Source organism: Alligator mississippiensis, chromosome 2 (genome assembly GCF_030867095.1).
Source record: "Alligator mississippiensis isolate rAllMis1 chromosome 2, rAllMis1, whole genome shotgun sequence".
NCBI classification, from domain to species: Eukaryota; Metazoa; Chordata; order Crocodylia; family Alligatoridae; genus Alligator; species Alligator mississippiensis.
This window is the reverse complement of record NC_081825.1, coordinates 69,734,798-69,758,332: the sequence shown is the minus strand read 5'-3', so window position 1 is coordinate 69,758,332 and position 23,535 is coordinate 69,734,798. Positions and strand designations below refer to the sequence as shown.

The 23,535-nt window shown below is 44.5% G+C and overlaps 1 protein-coding gene across 2 annotated transcripts; it reads left to right on the top strand.

The window, feature by feature from the left end:
• Positions 1 to 3,218: 3,218 nt before the first annotated feature.
• TLR3 (toll like receptor 3) lies at positions 3,219 to 21,718 on the top strand. 2 transcript variants are annotated; one of them, XM_006260649.4, is made up of 5 exons: positions 3,219 to 3,462; positions 5,507 to 5,949; positions 11,663 to 11,854; positions 16,352 to 18,180; positions 18,759 to 21,718. In XM_006260649.4, the coding sequence occupies exons 2-5, from the start codon at positions 5,515 to 5,517 to the stop codon at positions 18,985 to 18,987; spliced, it is 2,685 nt and encodes an 894-aa protein (XP_006260711.1). In that variant the 5' UTR covers positions 3,219 to 3,462; positions 5,507 to 5,514; the 3' UTR covers positions 18,988 to 21,718. The 2 variants fall into 2 exon arrangements, with proteins under 2 accessions (XP_006260711.1, XP_014450347.1); XM_014594861.3 differs by lacking the exon at positions 3,219 to 3,462 and adding an exon at positions 3,712 to 3,862.
• Positions 21,719 to 23,535: the final 1,817 nt, after the last annotated feature.

The window sequence follows — 23,535 nt, the reverse complement described above, 5'->3', positions numbered from 1 at the left end:
AAGCGGCCATTGGCCTCCTCAGGTGTGTGTAGATGAAATGGGGGACCTAAATTGAGGCAGTGGATTTTTTAACTCCCCGCTTCAATTTAGGGCCCTTTCAAACCCTGTGTCATGCACACACCCTGCACTTACCTGCCTCTCTAATGGCAGGGAGGGGAGGGAAAGTTTCCAGCAGGCAGACTGGTCCCTGGGCAGCTGGGGCTGGTGCTTCCATCCATGGCAGCCCTGTCCCCACCAAGGCAGCATCTGCCTGCAGGCACCTGGCTCAGGTGGTCTTGGCGGGCACTGCAGCCACAGAGGGAAGCACTGGGCCTGCTCAGCTCATGCAAGCAGGCAGGCTCTGGGGGGGTGGGGAGTGGAAATCAGGATCTCTGCTTTTCTTGGGTGTAGCCTGCCTTCCCTGGCTGCTGCCAGGCTGCCTACAGGGCTTCCTGCAGAGCCATGGAGCTGCATGGAGCCCACTGCTTTGCTTCCCGGCTGTAGGGGTAGCAAACTAAAACTCCTCAGCGCTTCTTGGAGTTTTAGTTTGCTGCACCCCAAGTTATTTAAGGTGCGTTACACTGCCGAATTTCCTGTAGCAGGTGGAATTAATGCATAATACACCACTGAGGCACGCAAACACCGACACCATTAAAGTGATACAAAAGCATTTAGCCCAGTTTAAAGTGTTGTGCACACAAGCCCCTCATTTCATCTACACACTGACTTGTTAAATAACAAAGGTTCTAACCTGTGCACTATTAACATTGCAGGTTATCGGACTGAAAGTATGGTAATTAAAAATACAACTTTCCGTTGCTTTAATTGATTATTTACACTTCTACTTTACTCAGTTTGAACTTTGATTGTTCAGTTTCAGTGTCATGTCCTGTTAGTTTTTTGGAAGCTTTCATTTTATCCTATCACATTACTTGCATTTCAAAAAGGGATGTTTCAAGAAACTTTACCAACTCATAGCCTTTGGCTATAAATAAACAGATTATTTGCTTAGTAACAATAGATTCTTCAAATGGAAGAATGTTCAAAATCCAATACATTTGTCACTGGTTTGTGTGATTTCCTTTTGTTTTATTCCCACTTAGTGCAAGTTAACAAAAATGCAGTTCGCGGCTACAGTCTTAATGTTGCAAAGATGGTAGGGCTATGTGGAGCTTCAGGTGGTGATTCAATTTGGAGAAGATTCGGCCTGATTTGGTGGCCGAATCGCCGAATCCTAGTCAAATCAGGGGACCAATTTAAAGGTCCAAATAGATTCAAAGCTCTCCAAATCTCCAAAGATTTGGAAAAGATTTGGAGAGCTTTGATGATTCATGCAGTCCCTGGTGGCTGCAGCACGGAGCTGCAGCCAACTTCAGCTGGTAAGTACTGGGGCGGGGGAGGGGGGCTGAGGGAGGGGACCATGAGGGGACCCCTACCAGCCTCCCCAACCCCCTCACTCAGCCAGGCCCCCCATGGCTGCACCCCCCCCACCCTGCCCCGCCTTGGTACTTAAAAAAAAAAAAAAAAAAAGCCCTGGTGTACTCCCCTGGCACCCCCACAGCTGCCCCGCTCAGGCCAGCTCCGGCTCTTTAAGAAAAAAAAACCAAACCCAAGAAAAGCCCTGGGACTCATTGCTCCTGCAGTGGCCTCCGGGCTATGGTGCAGAGCCCCTCATCTGGTGCAAGGCAGCAGGGATTGCCCCCCCACTGGCAAGAGCGATGAGTGCAGGGTTTTTTCGGTTTTCTTAAAGGGCCGGAGCTGTCCCAGGCAGGGCACCCATGCAGAGCTCCCCCATTCAGCATGGGGCAGTGGGGGCACAAGGGATCACCTCCCCTCATCCGGCAGCACCTGGTGAGCATCGGGGCTTTTTTTTTTAAACAAGTACCAGGAGCTGGGCTGGGAGAGGGGCTGGAGGGGATGGGCCTGGCTGACTCGAAAATTCAGCAGCAGCTGAATCTCCAAATCAGATTCAGCCAAATTGAATCAGGACAGTGATTCGAATCACTGTATCGAATTGCTGTCCCCCAAATTGGCTGAATCCAAATCTGAAGCGAATACTAGCTGCTTCGCACAGGCCTAAAAGATGGACTTTCAACACTCAGGGGAGTGTTTATTCGCTTAAAAGCGGCTGTTTTCAGTGCTGAATTCACAATATTGGAACATGACTTCTGAGAAACACCAAACGGCACTTCGCTCCCCAGCACCTTTCTCTGCCTCTTAAAAACTATAGCCAACAATACTGCAATTTGGAACCAGGACAGGAGCTCCTCTCTCACCAGATCCCCCACAAAAGCCTTAAAGCTGGAAGGTACCTTGGAAACCAGCATGCTTGAGTAGGGGAAGTCTCTGTCTTTTGCATTCTGCAAAAGAAATGGCGACCTAACTGAACAAACAGGACACCAGATTCTTCTGTGAAAAATATCTATGGACATAGTTAAGATCAGAAATGTTCCTTGAGAGATTTGGTATTGAAAATAGGGGGGAACTGAAGATAAAGAGTCTTCTGGCTCCTCAGCTTGTACAAATCTGGTTGGACCATACAGCTAAGACCCTGAATACAACTCTAAAGCAGCAGAAGTCTAGGCATTAGGCTAGGTACAGAATACAAAAAGCCCAACGTGGAATGGATCTAAGTTAAACCGTTTTTTGTAAGCAGCATAGTTTAAATCAGTATGAAGAGAACAACCATTCACCCTTTGGTGGGGGCACGGGAAAGGGAATCTTAGACCAGGTTCTGCCATGTTTAAACCAGTCTACATGTGCTGACCTTTGTTCTGTCACAGGTTTCCAATCACTTATACAGGTAAAAGGGCAATGTCTGTACCTGGCCTTATGGCTGCTAAGGAAGGTTAAGGACTTGAAGAAAGCTCCAGGAGCAGTCACCTGAGAATTAGGCATCTCCCAGAGACCAGGGTAAATAGGAGGGGGGTTCTACCATAAACAGGAGAAAAACGTGGCATTTTTATCAACTCTGCTGCCAGCCCTCTGCCCAGGAAACTCAGATCCCCGAAAAAGAATCAGAAGAGGCCCAAAATACAGTATGAAGACAGGCATCCTTGGAAAAGCCAGGGAACTGAACAGGCTGGCGGAGGAGGGTGTGTGGAAAGCAGGGTTCAGTGCAACAGGTGCCTGCCTGCCCTTCCAGTGCGTCCTTTCTTCTTATTTGTAAACGCAAAAAACCCACAACAAAAAAGAAAGGAGAGATGCCATGATAACAGAGGAAGCGGGAAGGGATCTGATTTGAGCAGTCCCCTAGAGGACGCAGGCTGCGGGCCCCGGGCCCCAACAGCCCAGGCAGGGCAGTGTTAAAGCTCCCCTCCGCGCAGCACCACGCGGTGCACGGCCCGGCCCGGCCCGGCCCCTCCCCTCCCCTCTTTAATTTTTTTCTTCTGGTGTCTCTGCGGAGCTGGCTGGAGCCCGCAAAAGAAGAAGGGATCCCGAGCTGCGCTTTGGCCTGGCCTCCGGCCCGGACGCTGCTGGCAGGTGAGGGCTGCGGCGCTGCCCCTCCAGCCGGGCTCCCCTCCCCTCCCCTCCCTTCGGCTCCCAGCCAAGTGATCGATCTCCTTCCCTCCCGCCCTCCGGCGGTCTCCCCCCTTCAGCCACTTGCTTTTCCATTTCCTGACGCCTGCAGCGCTCCCTCCAGCCCCTCGGTGCTGATTTTTGCAGTCACTCTCCTCCCCGCCCTGCTCTCGTGTCTCCTTCCCTTCCCCCGCTGCCACCGCTCCGAGTTTCGTTTCTCTCGTTTCCTGATCAGAGCTGAGCAGCCAGAAGGGAGCCACTCTTTTGTGTATTCCCACCTCTCTCTGCTATATTTCCACCGCACGGGGGTCCGAGCTGCTACCACCCTGCTCAAGAGGAATGACTGCGGGATTTAATCTGCCAGGTTACTGAGAGAGTTTTTTTTTATGAGACTGTTCTCTTAAAAAAACCCAAACACAAATACCTGTTCAGGCTTTTGTGTCCTTTACTTTTGCTTCACATGGGTTGCATCAGTTCCTAATGTAATTCCTGGGCAATGGCATTTGAGTTATTATGCTATCTGGAGGCACTTCCTCAGCCCGATGGAGGGTGTTTGTACCCGAAAGCTTGCTAAGAATTTGTCCAAATATTTGAGTTGGTCTAATAAAAGATACTGGATCTACCAAAAAGACCCTTGTCTGCCCATATCCAGCCCCACAACATTCTGCCAGTTGGTTCTGGGCAGAACCCAGTTGCAAAATGAATGATTTATCTATTTAAATGCAATAATAGCACAAGCTAGCCAGGGCCTTTTAAGCCTATCGCTGTTAAATGGAATTTGAATACAGGGTGTTTATAAAGTCCTTGTGCAACTTGAAGCTTTAATAACTTTGGATGTACACATGATAGAAGCAAACTGTAAGCGGCAATCATTCATTAAGTTTTAACGCATTACAGCTCAAATGTCTAGACTTCAACATAACCGCCATCTTTTGTGATACATCATTCGATCCGATTTTCCAACTTGCAGAAAACATTTCCCAGTTGTTGCCGAGTTATGTCACAAATGCAATTCATGACCCTTACCCCTTGCATAGCTTACACTATGTTAAAAAACGTAATGAATTATGCTTTCAATCGCCATTTACAGTTTGCTTCTATCATGTATTTCCAAAGTAATTAAAGTTTAAAGTGGCATGTGGACTTTATAAACACCCTGTATATATGAGAGAATTTGGCTAGGCAGAACATCAGTAACTGCTACTAAGAGACTAGTGGGACAGTAATGGAAAACAACCCTTAAGTGGCAGCTCTGATTAGGTTTCATTTTTTTTCAGCAAAAGTCAGTGGTATTGTATAAGAGGAAAGAGTGAACATTGAGGATAGTTTAAAATAACCAAATTGTATACAGGCTGTCCTTGGACTTACTACACATTGGTTCCTGAAAACAGTGTCTTAAGTTGAAACTTTGTAACTGGAAACCAATTTTCTCATAAGAAACAATGTTATAAATGGGGGATTGGTTCCTGAACCAAGGCCTGATATTCTCACTAAAAATACCCCAGAATTCTGTACTCCATCAATTATAGATAAGTACTATAGCTACATCAATGTATTTATATCGTAAATAGCAATCTCATTGATTTGGAAGGACTTCTTTGAGGTGACTTTGCTGGGCTTATTGAAGGGTTCTTGGCTGGAGTTTTCTCAGGAGTCTTAGCTGCAAGTTTTTCTGGAGTCTTGTCTGCTTTCTTAAAGAAAGTGTCCAAGGAAGTTTGGACAGATGTTCTCCAGGGAGATGAGTGACAGCGAACTTGTTTGCTGGCATGGTGTCGCATGGGATCAAGCATTGTAAGTCGAAACTGATGTCATGAAGTTGAAACAGGGTGTCAATTTATAAACGTTGTAAGTGCGAAATGGTGTAAGTTGAGGGCTGCCTGTATTATAGCATGTGCATAATGTAGGTGAGAGAACTTGATTAGAAGCCTGGTTTATTTGCAATAGTTGTTATGTACGCTTTTTATCAAAATGATTATATGTGCTGTATGTGTTCATTTTACCTTTGTAGATACAACAATGAGAGCCCTTCCTTGTTGGATCTGCTTGTCCAGTCTCCTGACCATCTCTCTGCTATGTGTATCAGCTGAGAACCAATGTAAGATTAAAAATGAAGTGGCTGACTGCAGTCATCTAAAACTGACTGAAATTCCTTCAGACCTCCCTATTAATATAACAGGTTTCGACATTTCTCACAACCAGCTAAAAAAGCTACCACCTGCAAATCTTACAAAGTACAGCAAGCTGATTTACTTGGATGCCGGATACAACAGCATATCCAAACTACAGCTAGGACTGTGCCAAAGTCTGCCTCTGTTAACAGTTCTAAACTTGAAACACAATCAGTTGCATGAGCTCTCTGATGGGGTGTTTGATTCCTGCACCAATCTGACTGAGCTCAATCTGGGGTTTAACATAATAGAAATCAAAGGCAATCTTTTCAACCCCCTAAAGGTAAGAAAGTATTCCATTTTGTTTTATAATTGGTAAAAGTTACTGTAGTAAAACCCAGTGCATTTAAAGAGCAAATCTTTATTTCTATCTTCGCTATCTTTAGTTTCCCCCCTCTGGACAGGGGCAATGGGTTTTCTGGTATGTTTTTGCATTATTCCAAAGAATGGACCAGGTGGTTCCTACTGCATCAGAGCAGAATGAAATCTCAGCTTCCTTGTGAAACAAAGAAGAAATAGATGCAATTGAGAGGGAGCTTGTGATGGGGAAAACCACTGAAAATTCTGAGGAAATAGAAGAGAATACAATGAGAGGAAAATGAATTAAAAGTAATGCAAGCGGGGAGCTACAGCTAAATTTTTTCCTCAATATATCCCTGTGGTTTTCTTATGACACTGAGAAGTTACATTACTTTCCTCTTTTGGGGGACTTCTCCAAGTCGGTAGCTACTCTTGATTTTGAAGTGCCTTTATCAGCATTGGGTTGTACAGTTTGTGCAAAAATCGAGGTAACTATGGCTGCTTTTATTGTGAAATTATTCTCCAGCAGCTTCTGTTAACCAACAAAGCTTTCTTTTGGCAGTTGGGGATCACCAGAATGGAGCACTACTCTGACTGTGTCCCTGGCCATCCCTCTATGCTGTTAGGAATTAACGGAGGGTGGTGGAAACTTTTGGATAAACAAGATTTGCGCTTAAAGCCACTTCACAGCCTCAGGATTGTTCTATGGTGTGAACAAATTAGGGTAATCTCAGTTTTCTATTTGGGGAAATATAGGCCCAAAGATAATAAATAATTAGTATGCAGCTCTAACTGAAGGTCAGTGTTTTATTTACTAAATTACAGTGCCTTTCAGTTAAATCATATAGCCTTTCCATTTATTTAAAATCAGAACAAAAATTAGGCTTCATTTGTAGTATAATTCCTCTTCTGAGAATTTAACAAAGGTAAGTAAGAATAAGTTAGCGTTTTTTACATATGGGGTTAAGTAATACATAAAGCTAAGTCTTAGAGTATAAGCCGCAAAAAGGGTTGCTTCTCCATTTTGGCTGAGATTGACTCAGGGAAAGCCAAAATTAATTTGAGAGACCTTTGTGCTTTCTAGTGCTGTAGAATCCAGATTCTTCATATCTGAGTGGTTCACAACCCAGTTAGTTCACACTGGCTGCATCTACACAAGCAGTGGACTGCATAGTTGTTACTGCGCAGTCAGACAGTACTTGCTTAACCAAGTTCTAAAGGATTGTGCAGTAACCAGCATTACTGCGCAGTCCTGTCGTTGCACAGTTAGTTTTTTTTAGATGCTACTGTGCAGCAGCTTGTTACTTCTGCACAGTAGCGTCGCTGTCATGGTTTGTGCCCGGTGATGCTACAGCACTGTAGCAAAGAGCTATTGCTACTGCTCCATAGTGTCTTGTGTAGATACGCCCGCTAGGTGGCTGAATTACAAATTTGCTGCTCAGCTAATTGCTGTGGCTTCAGTGGTCCAGGCAGCTGATCAGAGAGGCAGAAAGTGCCATTTGAAATAAAAGCTGCAGCAAACAGCTAGAGCACCACAACAGTCCTGTCCAGCTCTTTGCTGTGGCTCTGTATTCTCCTGCCTCCCAAACCACAGTACTTTGCATATCCTCATTTTCACAGATGGGATAAGGAACTGAACTCTGCACAGTTCTAGTTTCTATTCTGATCTTGGCTGAATTCCCTCATTTTGACTCAAAGGTTCCATGGGGGGCTTTGATATGGACCAGCATAAACCTATTGCCCCAGTTCTACACAAGTCAGGGAATCTCAAAAAAATAAAAGTCCTGTATTGCAATCTGGACGTGAGCCCTGTAGGTGGGTTCTGATTATTGTTTACAGGTTGGGGTTTCTGAATTGGGCGAGTCTGGGCAAATCCCTTAAACCCTGTGCTACAGTTGCCAGCTGTGAGTAATGTAGGTATTTGTGGTATATTGGTATTTACTGGGCTCATCTACATGTGCAAATGCTGCTGGATGGGTTTACTTCAGAGTAATTTACTCCAGAGTAAACCCACCCTGGGCAGGTATCTACACAAGCAGGCATTTGAGAACAGATCTGCTCCCAGTGGGAGCAGCCTGCAGAGGGTTGCTCCCACCCTGCTCTGCCACCCTGCAGCAGCCTGGGGGAGCTCCAGGCTCTCCCTGGGTGCTAGCCCAGGGGCTGGTAGGAAGTATGGAACAAGGAGTTAGCTGTCTCCTGGCAGAGGCTGAGAGATTGCTCCCAGCCCCCAGGAGCTGCCTCCTGCCAGGAAAGGCTTCCTGTCTCCTGCCAGGGCAGGCTCCCTGCCTCCAGCAGCAGGGTGCTCATAGATTCATAGATGTAGGGTCAGAAGGGACCTAAGTAGATCTTCAAGTCTGCCCCACTGCCCTGGGCAGGAGAGAATACTGGGGTCATATGACCCCAGCTAGGTAATTGTCAAGCCTCCTCTTAAAGACCCCCAGCCAGCACTACTTCCCTTGGAAGCTGGTTCCAGATCCTAGCTGCCCTGACTGTGAAGTAGTGCCTTCTAATGTCCAGCCTGCACCTACTCTCAAACAACTTATGGCTGTTATTCCTTGTTACTCCAGGAGGTGCTCAGGTGAACAGGGTTTCTCCCATTCCCCACTTGTCCCCCCTGGTAAGTTTATAGACGGCTACCAGGTCCCCTCTCAGCCTTCTCTTGTGAAGGCTGAACAGGTTCAGGTCTCATAGCCTCTCCTCATAGGGTCTGTCCTGCTGTCACTGGATCATGTGAGTGGCCCTCCTCTGGATCCTCTTGATGCTGGCCATATCTCTCCTAAAGTGTGGCACCTAGAACTGGATGCAGCACTCCAACTGTGGCCTAACCAGTGTCACACAGAGGGGGAGGATCACCTCCTTGGCCCTGCTTGTGATGCATCTGTGGATGCATCACAAGGTGTGGTTGGCCTTACTGACTAAGTCCTCACATTGGCGGCCCGTGTTGATTTTGGAATAGTTAATGACTCCAAGATCTCTTTCTGCCACTGTGCTTTCGAGAAGGGAGTTCCCCAGCCTATAGCTATGCTGCTGGTTCTTACTGCCCAAGTGCAGTACCCTGCACTTGTCAGTATTGAATCCCATCCTATTCTCATCTGCCCACCTCTGTAACCTGTCCAGATCTAGTTGTAGCCTGCCACTCCCTTCTAGCGTGCCCATCTCGCCCCAAATCTTGGTGTCGTTAGTGAATTTGAACAGGGTGATTTTCACCCCCTCATCCAAGTCCCTAATAAAGAGATTGAACGGTGTGGGCCTGAGGAGCAAGCCCTGGGGGACTCCACTGCCCACATCTCTCCAGGTCAAATATGACCTGTGTACCACCACTCTCTGGGTTCGGCCCCTCAGCCAATTTACAACCCATCTGACTGTGTAAGCATCAATGCCACAGTTGCCTAGCTTTTCAATGAGAATGGGATGGAAGAGAGTGTGAAAGGGCTTTCTGAAGTCCAGAAAGACTACATGCATGGTGACACCCACGTCCAGTTATTTTGTGACCTGGTCGTAGAAGGCAATCAGGTTGGTCTGACAGGACCTGCCCCTAATGAACCCATGTGATTGCAAAGCTTGGGCTGGGAGCTCTCTGCTGCCAGGGCAGAAGGACATTGTCTCCACCCAGGCTCTGCCACTGGTGCTCACCCAAGCACCAGGCAGCTCCCTGGGGCAGGAAGCAATCTCCCAGCCCCCACTTCACAATAGTGGAGCTCAGCCTGGGAGCTTCCTGCTGCCTAGGCAGGGGCACGTTGGCTCCACCCAGGCTCCACCACCGGAGCAAGCCCAGCAGAAGGCAGTTCCCAGGGGCAGGGAGCAATCTCCACTCTGCAATCGCAGAGCCAGGGCCAGGAACTCTCTGCTGCTGAGGCAGGAGGACATTATCCCTGCCTGGGCTTCATGACTGGAGCCTACCCTGGCAGCAGGCAACTCCTCGGGGCAAGGAGCAATCTCCTGCCCCTGCTGCCTGGCTGACTGGGAGCAAATTTGTGTAGAGGAGCAGCGTGGCGAACACAGAGGAAGCACAAGGCAGCTGTGTTTGTGTCCACTGAGCCTCCCTGTGCTATGGCTGCCCCAGCCTCTGGCCCTGGCAGTGAGGAACAGGGTCTCTCAGTCCTGGTGGCCCACCACACTGACCAGTGGCTGGCCCACAGCCGGCTTCCCCACGTGTAGCGACTGCCTGCCTACCAGGCATGTGCTCTCCCAGGGCCCTCGCTGCCACACAGCTGCTGCCACCAGTGACACTGACAAGGGGCTCCAGGAGGTCACTGCTGGGACCACCCTTGCCCTCCTGGGCCTCCAGCCGTGCTGCCTCTGAGCCTGCTGGGTGTTGGCACCACCTGGCAAGCTGTAGCACACAGCTCCAGGCAGGCATGCACAGGCAGGCTGTGGGCTGCCTAGGGGGCCATATAGGGCCTGCAGACCCCTCAGGCTGCTTGTGGTGTGTGCGCCCCAGGGCACAGAACGGCTGCAGGCTTTTATAGCCTGCAGCTAGGGATTGCCACAGAGGTAGCCCAGCCATGGAGCAGGAGAGGCTGGCCTCTAGGGCTGGCCTCAGGCTGGCTCCCTAGTGGGCAGACCCAGCAGCAGATTTGCTGCCAGGTCACATTTACATGTGCATTACTGCACGTTTACTAATCATGTTTAAATTTGCTACCCGCATTTGCGTGGTTAAGGGTATTTATTGTGCAGTAAGGGCACACACATGTAGACGTTTGCCTGTACTGCTCAATAAATAGGTTAATGTTCAGTACTGCACCTTATGTAGACGCGCCCACTATGTACATAATATTAGGGACCTGAGTGATGGGAATAGAATTCAAGTCTCTGGGCACACGCTCTGTTAGTCCCTCAGCTATGAGGCCTTTTGGTGGGAGAAAGTGTACAGGTTTCCCTTGCTTTATGTTGTACATGTGTTCCTGGAAAACAGTGCATAACTCAAATTCGCATAAAGGGAACCCACTTTACAACGTAACAAATAAGGTTATGTTCCAAGACCTCAACTGTACTGACCCTCAGACCCATTTCTGTCACTTTTACAAGGCAATTTTGGTACTTACCAATGGCAGACAGTACACACAAGTACAGGGCACTATCATCATGGGGATGGCAACTACAGAAACACATGTCATTGACAATGAGTGAGGAGCACAGATCCACACAGGAGAGAATATTTTGGTGCGCATCACTCCCACAATTCAGTGCACAAAGCAGCTGACTGTGGGCTTCTACTATACTGATTGCATAAGAGTGAATTTACCTCGCATATAATGAATTTTTGGTATAAAAAGGGGTCATCGCATAAGAGCAAATTCATGCACACACAGAACCCGCATAAAGCGAGGGAAACCTGTATTAAACCATTTGCTTTCAGTTTGTACCAAGTGTCAGGTCATGATGAGATCACACCAGTGGAGGCTAATTTGTTTTCCCTGTGGATTGACATAAAATATGTCAAGAGGTTTCCTCTGGCAGGAGAATGACAGGGGGAGGGTTAGGAAACTTATTGTTAGTCACCAGCCTTAGGGATTCCCATATTGGTTATCTTTGATGACGTCTGACCCAGACAGAATATTGCCTTCCAGTATGTCTACTGGTTCTCCGTTACAATTTGTGTTCTAATTGTGTCCGTATATTAACCAATCAGACCTAAAATAATTTAAAAGATATGTGATTTATTGCCATATTTTGACGTTTGTGTTCTTCCCCAGAATTTGAACATTTTGGATGTCTCTCATAATCATTTGAAGTCTGCAAAATTAGGATCACAGCAGCAGTTGGAGAACCTTCATGAGCTTGTGCTCTCTGAGAATAAAATAACTGAGTTAAAAAAAGAAGATCTAGAGTTTCTTAGTAACACATCCTTGAAAAGACTGGATTTATCATCAAACCCACTGTCAGAGGTAAAAAATAAAAGAATGGATCTTTACCTGGTGAAGATGTAGCCCGTAATTTTATTTTTATATAAATATATAATACACACACACACACACACACACACACACTATGACACTGTGTGTGTGTCTGTATTTTAGATCACTAGTGAAACAATACTATTCATTTTGGCCAAAGTTAAAATTGTTGTGTTGTGATGAATTACATAATACTGTCCCCTTCACAATATGTTTGTTTTATTATGTAGGTAGAATAAGATTTATGATGCACTGAACTACTACTTGGTTTTAGGTTAAGTGTTTGGGTGTTGTAAATGATGCAGTTATGGCTAGTATACTTATTCAGTAAGCTTAACTAGTTGGAAGGAATTAAATCAGTTTCAGTAGGGTCAGGAACTGTAGGTCCAAGGGCTAAATTTTATGCCCTTTTAGTAGGATTTAGAGGAATGTGATGTGTTAGCACCCAAGCCTGTGATCCAGAAAAACTGGAGCTAGCCCTGCAGACACCTAAATTCACCAATTGACTCCCTATTTAACTTGATAGTTCTGTAGGTGTCTAGAATTCTGTTTCCATACATACCTGGAACTGAGCCTTAGCTTGGTATCTCTTCTACATAATCATGATTGACTTCTGGAAAGCGCTTATTCTCCTGTATACAGGGCTCAAGCCAGGTAGTGTTTTCAGAGCACCCCCTTTTTTATATAATGGCCTTTGGGGAGTGGAGAGGTGGGTAGTTTAAAATCTGCATCTCCCACCTCATTGTTTCTACTTACCAGGCTACAGGGTGACCTATGCAGGACATTTTCTACCCTTCCATTTCAAGCTCTAATACTGTGAAGAAAACTTTCAGCTAGAAAAGGACCTGAATTCTGGTCCTTGTTCCCAAGGTTGCTTATATATATTTGTATTAAACACATGTTAGATGAAATACAGAAATAATCCTAAAAGCAGAACTTGGAACACTCCTCTTCCACCCTCTCTCAGTGAGTGCCTTGTTCTTTGGGCTATAGCAGGGGTAGCAACCCCCCTGGCACAGGTGCCAGAGCATGGCACATGAAGGCATTTTGCGTGTCTCGCACACCTCGAGGCGGAGAGCAGGGAAGGGGGCAGGGCTTCTTGTTGCTGTCTGCAACAAGGATCGGGCCCCTTGCAGCTGTCCTGCTGTCTGCCCCTGGCATGCCAACATCTTACAAATCAAGGTTGCAGGTGTTTTTGGCACTCTTCTCAAAAAATTGTTGACCCCTGGGCTATAGAGTTAGGCAGCTTGCTTGTTTTCCTTTTGTCTCTATGAATTTTTCTGCACCGTGAAACAGAAAGAGTGAAGATGCCCTTACCCAGAGTTATCTTTGTTAATTAGTACAGTCTTCTGAGAGGCAGAAAGTAAAGTACTGGTGGCCACCCCGATAAACTTATAGGCGGCCATCAGATCTCCCCTGAGCCTGCACTTTTCCAGGCTAAAGAGCCCCATAGCTCTCAGCCTGTCGTCGTAAGGTCTGGTAAGGTCGTAAGGTATATTTAATTCATTTTGTTGAAGCAAATGTATGGGGCCAAGTTTCATAAGTGCGTATCATGTCCACACAGTGGACACACTGGCTGCCTCTTGACTGGAATTGTGGGCCTAAATGCCCTTTTTTACTGTGTATCAGAATATATTCATGTTTCCTTTCATCCTGTGTCATATTGATACTCTTAGCACTATATTAGTAAATGGGACCTCAAAAGATATACAAGGAAGAGAGATTTGCTTCTAATAATTGAGTTCCATTACGATTAGGCACAGAATTTCATTGAAGTTTTTCTGTCCCTAAATAACAAAAATTCTTGTTTGCAAAATTGATGCACGGTATTACAGTTTACAGTAGTGTTACATTGTGCTTTGCACCACTATGGAATTGTAGAATTGAAAGGGATCTTAAGAGTTATCTGGTGCAATACCCAGCACAAGTGCAGGGTTAACTTGTCCTAAATCATCCCAGACAAATGTGTATTAGGGCTGTGCGAAGCTTTGGTCTCCGATTCAATTTGGCAGAGATTCAGCCCAATTCGGTGGCTGAATCTCTAAATGTGAATCAAATCAGAGGACCCTTTAATCTTTCTGAATTGAATCAGAACCCTCTGAATTGATTCGGAAAGATTCGGAGATTCGGACATAGACACAGCTTTAAATGTTTTTTCTCCATTGCTCTAGGTAGCAGGGGCTTGTAAGTGCTGCAATGCTGGGGTGCATGGACTGTCCCAGAGGAGCAAGGGGGGCTTCTCATCATGCTCAGCAGTATACCCAGAAGTGGACCAGAAACTCGATGACTGGTGCCTTCTGAGTCTGGAGGGGGCACCTGAGGTCTCCCTGTGGCCAATCGCTGAGCTGAGGAGGTGTGGGGGGGCCCCACCACGTGCTCCCTGGCCGACCCGGAAGTGGACCTGAAGTACTTTCAGTCCACTTCCAGGTTCACTGACGAGCATGTGGAGGGTCCCCCTGCACTCGTGTGGGATGCTCCATGCATCCCAGCATCATAGTGATCATGAATCATGCTGGTACCTTGAGGCATGTAGAAAAAACTTTTAAAGCTGTGTCTGTCTGAATCACTGATTCTCTGAATTAGCATTAAATCTTCAGATTCAGATTCAGCCGAATCAAATTGGGGACAGTGATCTGAATCAACAAATCAAATCACTGTCCCTGATTTGGGCCGAATCTGAATCAGATAGGGCCTGATTCGCACACCCCTAATGTGTATCCATCCTCTTCTTAAAAACTCCCAGTGAAGGAAGGTATACCATTTTCCAGGCAGTAGTTCCATTCTCCTACTGCTCTTACGGTTCAGAAGGTTTTCTATAAGATTTGATAGAAATCTGCTTAGGTGTGGGCATCTCAATCTTTTTTGAGGCAGACTTTTAAATATTTGAAAACAGTTAGCATGTCCCTCCGTTAATCTCCTTTTCTCCAAAATAAACATACATAACTCTTTCAACCTTTCCTTTTAAATTGCATAAGTAGCCTTTTTTTATTGTATACAATAATACTGTGAGAAGTCCCCTGTGGTTCAGTGGTAGAATCCTTGTCTGCCACGCAAGAGACCCATGTTTAATTCCTGGACACGTAGACCAATACAGGAGACACCAAATGTCTGGACCTAGTCTGGCCTTTGGATTCTGGTTCACTGGCCTAAAGTGGGGATGGAAGGTCTGGGCATCCTCCGTTCCCCCGAGAAACTTCTGCCTATGTCTATGCATATGTATCAAAAGTCTGGGTGACCTCTCATGCATATACCATGATCCAGAAGGATCAACGGTTGTCAAACATTAATACTGCATTTACTAGAATTTAAGACCAGGTTTTCCCCCCAATCAGCAAGGGGGAAAAAGCCCTTCATCTTATATTCATGTACAAAGTAGAGGGGGAAGCAGGCAGCTATTGTGGCTCTGACTGTGGCCCTGAGCCCAAGTTGGGGCCAGAGTCAGACCCACAGAAGCCTCCTGCCCCCTCTGCTTCCCTTTCTGCAGCTTCTTCCCTTGCCCTGCACCTCCCCTCCCCTTACTGTCAAGTACAGGTCAGCTCTGGGCTCTGGCTATGCTGGCATCTGTCCCAGGGCAGATCACATGGAAACTCTTTCCCCTGCCCAGCCAATCAGCAGTACTAACACTGCTGCATGGCCAGGCAAGGGCTGAGCTTCTAGGTGCTGTGGAGCAGCCTGAGCAGCAGTTTACAATAAAGGGGGGGAGGGGGCGCAGAACAAGGGAAGAAGGAAAGACTGGGGCGTTGGAGGGAGAGGCGGAGAGTGGGAAGAGGGGCAGGGGCTGTGGGGAGCTGGGGATGGGGGGATGTAGGTGGCAGGAGGGCAGGAAGGTTGCAGGGGGAAGTGGGTGACAGGGCAAGGGAGCCACCGAACTCCCACTCCCAGCCACTGCTTTCCTTGGTGTAGGAGGGGAGAGATGAAGAAAAGAATTCAAGGCAACCCTCCAATACCTAGATTGTATACCTGGCATAGCAGCACTAGAAAATATTATTTGTGGGGACTGGGCAGTGTCCCTCCCTCCTGCAGGGCCGTTTGGGGCTGGCACGTGCTGTGCTGTGCACATGGTGGTGGAAGAGCATGTAGTGGGGGTGCTGGGGGCAGAGCTGTGGCAGAAGTGTCACTGGAGCTGCTGTCACCAACGCAGTTTGCGGGGGCTAAGCACCGTTAGTCCCAGCCTTCTGCCGCCTATGATACCTGAACAATTATAACAAACTGATACATTTTCCATATGTAGAATCTCATTATTGGAGGGTGTTCTTATATTTGGGGTCATCTTTTATTTGAGTAAATACAGTAAACAAAAACAAAATAAAAACCTCTTTCACAAAGTTTGGCTTCAAAATAATCTGGCAATATAGAAGTTAATTTTAAATTGGGGCCTTGTTCTGTGGTATTTGAAGACCTTCCCAGATTTTGGCTCTCTGAAGCAACTTTCCTGCGTAGTTCCTTTGTTTATATCAATGTCATTCCTTTCTTTTTCTTCCCTTCTAGATTCACACAGGCTGTTTACGTGTGATTGGCAATCTGTATGGCCTTGTACTGAACAATATTGATCTTCGTGAAAATCGCACAGAGAAACTTTGTTCTGAATTATCCAATACAAAAATTCAGAATCTCTCACTGAGCCAGGTTAATCTTTTACGTATTGACAATTCAACCTTCTATGGATTGGAAAAAACAAATCTCTCAGTTTTAAACCTTTCAAAAAATTCTTTATCTGTGATAAAAAATGGCTCTTTTATATGGCTTGCAAATTTGGAGGAGTTAAGCCTGGAGTATAATAAGATCTCTCATTTATACTCCCACTCTCTTTATGGATTGTCCAAAGTCAAATATTTGAATCTGAAAAATGCACTTACCAAAATAATTGATGATTTCTCCTTTTATTCGCTAACCCAGCTGGAGTATCTTAATATGGATGGTAATACTTTTCCAGAAATTACAGCTCATCTTTTCACAGGATTGGACAACCTGAAATATTTGAGTCTATGCAACTGTGACACAGATTTACACAGAGTAACTAATAAAACTTTTTCATCACTCGCTAATTCTACTTTGCAGTTTCTCAACCTCACTAAAGATAGAATCTATGCAATAGAGAGTGGAGCATTTTCCTGGCTGGGACATCTGAAAAGTCTTGATTTAGGCCTCAATGAAATTACCCAGGTGCTCACAGGTCATGAGTTTCAGGGACTCAATAATATCCAGGATATCTATCTGTCCTATAACAAGCAGTTGACTCTGACAAGTGATTCATTTACATTTGTTCCAAGCCTTAGAAAACTGATGCTGAGAAAGGTAGCTTGCAGCAGTCTGGACCTCTCTCCTTCACCTTTTCATCCTCTGCAAAATCTCACTATCCTGGATATCAGCAATAATAATCTAGCTAACATAAGAGTTGATTTGTTTGATGGACTTCATGAACTTGAAATTCTAGATTTGCAGCATAATAATTTGGCTCGACTTTGGAAACATGCTAACCCAGATGGCCCTGTCTTTTTTTTAAGAGATCTCTTTAACCTCCGTGTCCTTAATTTAAAGTCTAATGGTTTTGATGAAATTCCAGTACAAGTGTTCAAAGGTTTGATTCACCTAAGAAGCCTAGATTTGGGATCTAATAATTTGAATTTGCTTCCAGCAACTTTATTTGATGACCAAGTATCTATGAATTCATTAATTCTTCAGAAAAACTTGATAACATCTGTTGAAGACAAAGTGTTTGGGACAGTTTTCAAGAACCTGAAAGAATTACAATTGGATTCCAATCCTTTTGACTGCACCTGTGAAAGTATTTCCTGGTTTGTTAGCTGGCTTAATGTGACCCAAGCATACATACCTGGATTAGACTCCCATTACCTTTGTAACACCCCACCTCACTATCATGGTACTCTGGTGATGCATTTTGATATCTCACCCTGCAAAGATAGTGCCCCCTTTAAACTACTGTACATAATCAGTACAACTGTTGTATTGCTTCTCATCATTATTGCTACTCTCATACAGTTTGAAGGGTGGAGGATAGCATTTTACTGGAATGTTTCAGTAAATCGAGTACTTGGTTTTAATGAAATAGATAGACAACCAGAAGAGTTTGATTATGATGCCTACATTATTCATGCTAGAGAGAACAAAAATTGGGTGTTAAAGAATTTTATCTCTCTGGAAAAAAATCCACAGTTTCAAATTAGGTTTTGTTTAGAGGAACGAGATTTTGAAGCAGGAATATCTGAATTTGAAGCCACAATGAATAGTATAAAAAAGAGCAGGAAGATTATTTTTGTTGTGACAGAACATCTCTTAAAAGATCCCTGGTGCAAAAAGTGAGTATGATACAGTATTTTGTATGGGGGCGGGGGATACCTTTTTAGATGATATTTTAGATAAAATAGAAGTTTATATAATGAAAACAAATAAAGGGTGAATCCCTTTTATTTCATCAGTGTAAATGTGGAATTATTCTCATGAAGTCAGATAGAACCAATTCACATTGTTGTGTGTGCATATACACAGATATAGCTAGATCTATCTATCGATCCACTTGTTTATTTGGTAACTTAAACAATCATTACTACTACTGTTTGGTAACTTGAGTTCCACAGAATACCTTCCCTAGAACTGTGTGTCTGAAACAGGACAGTGATTTGTGGAGCTTTTAATGCATAAAAAATACCTTTTTTTTTTTTTTTTTAATTGGGCCCTTAATATTGCTTGTTTGTGTAGCTAGCTGAAAGGGGATCATCATAAGAAAGCAAAAAACTTATATACAGACCCATATACAAATCAAGGCTTTGATTCTCTGAAGATCTTTGTATGGGGTCATTAAAAACAACAGTTTGACATTTGTCCATATGTAAAACAATAGCAAATAATGTTCTTAATTACTTTACTTTTCCTTAAGGTTCAAAGTGTATCATGCTCTACAACAAGCTATTGAACAAAGTCGAGATTCCATCATTTTGATCTTCCTTCATGATATTCCAGATTACAAAATGAATCAAGCACTTTGCTTGCGAAGAGGAATGTTCAGATCTCACTGCATCTTGGATTGGCCAGCTCAGAAAGAACGGGTTAATGCATTTCATCAGAAATTGAGACTGGCACTTAAATCTAGTAGCAAAGTGCTCTGAATTTTTAAAGTACAGTTTTGAACTGTTAAGTACTTTATTTTCATATTGTGGGATTAAACAAAACCTAACGCTACTTGAGAAAAAAATTAAACCAACTACCCAATTACAAAATGGATATAGTAGAAAGAGAATTATCCTATTGCAAATAAGATATAGTAGGAAGAGAGAGTGTCATGATGGTTAATGAGAATGATTTGACATGGGAAAGCTTCTTTGTTCCGTGATTCCAAAAGGGCCGAGAAGGTCTACATTAGCGAAGAAATGATAAAAGACATATACAAGAGTTAATGTTATATAGAAAAGGTATACTGGGTGCTACTACTCACTTTCACAATACAAGAACATGGGCATATCAGTGAAATTCAAGGCACTTTCAAAAGCTTCTAAACCTTAGTATTCAGATGAAGCCAAACTCTGATAGGAGTCTGGGCAAATTGTTCCATAATTGCATTGTGAATGAAGACATGGCCTTTGAATGATCTGGTACCACTTTCAGGAACAGGATGCTGGGCTAACCAGATGAACAGTGTGATCGAGTCTGGAAAATCCACTAGATGTTAAGAGTGGGTGTCATTCTTTCCTAGTAAGCTTAGAGAGTAAGCATAAGACCCTAGATGCTATGAACATCTTTATTAATTCTTTAAATGGGATGAATTTCACCTTTAAGTGGAATGGAGGAAATATAAAATCTCATTCCTGTTTCCTAGCTTTAATGGTCTTCTACCCAGAAGGGGGTTTTTTTGGCTTGAATTTAGTGTATTCTCTATCTTTTGCATGTAATATGTTCTAGTATTAAAGTAAAGAACAGAGATATGAAGATTGTAGGATCAGGACCCAAAAGTTACAGCTGCTGTATATAGTCCCACTTCTATATATACCATGATTACACAGAACTTTGTGTATACTAAACTACCAATAGTAGATGAGGAGTCCACTGGCTCCACTGATGTCATTTGGGATTTTGCCACCAATACCAGTAAAGCCCAGAGTTAATTCAGTGTCCAACTGTGCACCTGCTGAAGGCAGTGGGAGAACTCTGACTGGGAGCAGACTGGGAACCAAGGAATTAAAAAATGTGTAGTTTTCAGAATTCTGCACTGTGCATATGAAATGCGTATTTCTGTTGTGGATCATGCTTTTAGTATCTTTAACATGCCATGCATTTTGCTTTTCCTTTAAGTTCCAGCTTTAAGTTTTTACTTCAAGTAAAGTAGGGAAGGGTGTGCAAATAAAAACTGTATATTAGTATCCAGGGGTGTACTTGGTAGCTGTGTTGGTCTGAGACAAAAAGACATCCATCAAAGAGCTACTCAACACAGCCCACAAAGACACTTTCATGGGGACAGACTTCCATCTTCAGCTCCCTCTGTGCAAAAATGAATTTATTTCCTACCTATGGGGACTTTTTACCATCTTGGACCATCTACACTTTTCCCAGAGCCTGACGAAGGGACCTTGATCCTGAAAGCTTGCAGAAAAGGACAATTTTCTTGCCATTTTCCAGTTGGTCTAATAAAAGGTATCATTTTGGAACCAAGAGTTCTAGTTTTTTGTATGTTTATTAGTATCCTGCATTTCTTAAACAGTATGATTAACAAGTAAAGTGCAAACAAGTGTTTTAACACTGACTCAACTGGAGTACTCTTACAGTTCTATGTATAGGACAGTGTTTGTTGGGGGAACTATGATATAACTCTGAAGACACTGGCCGTGTCTACATGAGATGCTGACTTCTCAGTAGCTTGTGACTATTGTGCAGTAGTGTCGCGTGGGACGAAGCATGATGCGATGCTGCTGCACAGTAGTCATGAGTTACTGTGAAGTCAGTGTCACAAAAAAGCTGTTCCTCAGTGCAACTGTTCAGTAACTCCAGTTACCACACAGTCATTTAGTACTTGCTTATACAAGTACTAAATAACTGTTCAGTAATGACTGCACAGTCAGTGTTTTGTGTAGACACTGCCACTGAGAACCTAAGGCCTTACTCCTCTTTGTCATGCTGCTGTTCTGATCTGGTGGAGTCTTGTACTCACTCAACACAAATGGAAATAACCAGATAGGCAGTGAAAAGTCAGCCCTTGAGACTTTTCAGACCTTCTAGGAGTAAATATTTTTTCTTCCCAGAAGGGAGGATGGAATAGTTTAAGACAGAGATGTTCCTGCATCAAGCAGGTGGTTAAACTAGATGACCCCCTGAAAACCCAGCTCTATTTTCTATGATTCTATAACAGGAAAACTGGTGTGATTCTATCACTTGGAGCATTGAAGTCTGTGCAAATGACGTGTGTTCTCTGTGGTGCTTGGAGTACATCTTACCAACCATGTAGGGCAGATGCTTTCTACTCAGTGGGCACGTCTTCATGTGCCTTTGTTACTGCACCATCATTTAGGACTTGCTTTTGGCCTTTTGGAAGTCCTATATGATGGTGCAGTAACAGCCTGTTTGCTCTGTGATGATGATGCACATTTTTTTCCATCGCTACATCACCATAGCAACACGCTTATACTGAGGGAGCTTGCTGCTACAGTGACGTAGCTGTGGCATCATGGTTTGTGACCACTGATGCTATGTTGCTGTAGCACATTACTATGGCAATGTAATGTCTTGTGTAGACATGCCCAATCTCTAATATACATCACTTACTCAGCCTACACTTTGTATTTTTTGCTGATTTCAGTGCCTGACTGTACAGATATTAATCTTCTTACATTAAAAATGTGGTAAATCAGGTTAGAGGTTCTCTCTTCATGTTGAAACCTATAACTAAAATTGGGGAATATTCTTGTCCAAACAGATTGATGTTAGTACAGTGGAGCCTGGATAATTTGTAGTCAGATGACTTGCAACCAGCATGAATGACTCGTGGGGGCACAGCAACCACCAGCAGGTGGCGGTGTTGGCAGCGGGGGTGTGGCAGTGGCTAGCAGGGACCACCCACAGGCTGCGGTGGTGACAGCGGCGACGACAGACCAAGCAGGGACGGCCTGCAGGCATCTGTGGTGACGGTGGTGAGGACGGGCTGAGCATGGACTGCCTGCAGGCAGCTGCAGTAGTGTCGGCAGTGAGGAGGGGGGGGTGAGCAGTGACTGCCCACAGACACCAGCGGCAACAGCCAATCTCAGGGCTATTCCTATTCTTCTCATCAAGCAGCTGTGAACCAGGTTGCTTACTCAAGTTTTCCAAGCCCAAAATGAGCTATATGAGGAAACTATCTCATTGCATGCTTCTTCATAGTTGAGAGCAAAGCAATAACTTCCTTGGTAGATATGTCAGGAGTGTAGGTTGTAGCAGTGTCTACCTTGGTAGATAAATGTTGTTTACTATAGGAGTTTTTAAGAGTTCTTTAAATACAAGCTTGAAATCTTTGCAAGTGTTAGTAACAGGAAGTATTTTACAAACAATTCAGGAAACAATATTAGCAATTGGTTTTGTAATAAGAGGCAAATCTAAACCAAAAGTATTTCAAGAGTACTACCCAAGTCTTTCTCTGGAACCAAAAGTATCCAGGCTCCACTCTTGGAAGAAGGGCAGTTGAAAAAAAACAAACAAAGAATTGTATTCTACCCACATTTCTAGGGGTTTACCCAACTTGAAGCAGCCAGCCAATTTTGTGGGGAGTTGCTGGGGATTGCTGACATGTTTGAGGGCTTATCATGGTGGCCTCCCCCCCCCCCCATGCCTCTGATTGGCTAAGGGGCCCGCCTTACATCACTGATAGCTGGAAAGGGCTATCCACTCGCTGATGATTGGCTGAGATGGTTATCAGTCATGTGGCCCCGCCCCTCGCCACAGATTGTTTCATTCTGGCGTCTCCTTTTGGGCTAGACTGCGTGGCTGGGAGGACTGCTGGCTCCCACTGGAGAGCCAGCACTTTATTTTCAGTAAGTTTTCATGCCCCCTGAGGATTTCACAAAAAGCGCCTGATTTCGTGATTTCTGTGAAATCTGCGCAGTTGTGATTTGGGTAGGTCCTCACACACTACTACTATTTCTTAGACTTCCTAAAAAACATCTTTCGCTTTCTTCTCAGGCTCTGGATACCTGTCCCATTAATTAAAATGACATAAAAAAAAGATATATTTATCTACCAAACCCTCAGCCCATGTCTCAGGAGCTTGAGAAAAAGGATTGGCTCCATAGCATGCACAGATAACTGATTTGGTGAGCCAAAGAGGAAATGGGATCCAAAGTGGAGGTTTTCCTATCAGCTGTCCTATTTCATTTATAATGTAGGTGTTCAAAATTGAGTGCTTATACTGATTTTTACTATGGTATGGTGGCAAGGGAGAGATGCTGTTTTTAAAGTAACTTCATTACAGATTATTAAGGAATTTATGGGTTAAATTCAATACCTTGAATACAATGTAAAAGATTATGAAGTACTGTGTGATACACTCAGAAAGTATACCTGAACTTGGTTACAGTGCTGTAGGTCAGGGGTGCTCAACCCCTGACCCATGGGCCATTTCATTTGGCTTGTGGGACTCCCCATAGGTTTGAAAATTTGGTGACAGGAAAGTAGTGACACCGCTCCCCTAGTGGCAAATT

Coding starts and splice junctions, on each gene's coding strand:
- TLR3 (XM_014594861.3), top strand. CDS start 3,838: ATGACTGCGGGATTTAATCTGCCAG. Junction 3,863..5,506: donor TGCGGGATTTAATCTGCCAG/GTTACTGAGAGA, acceptor TTACCTTTGTAG/ATACAACAATGAGAGCCCTT. Junction 5,950..11,662: donor ATCTTTTCAACCCCCTAAAG/GTAAGAAAGTAT, acceptor GTTCTTCCCCAG/AATTTGAACATTTTGGATGT.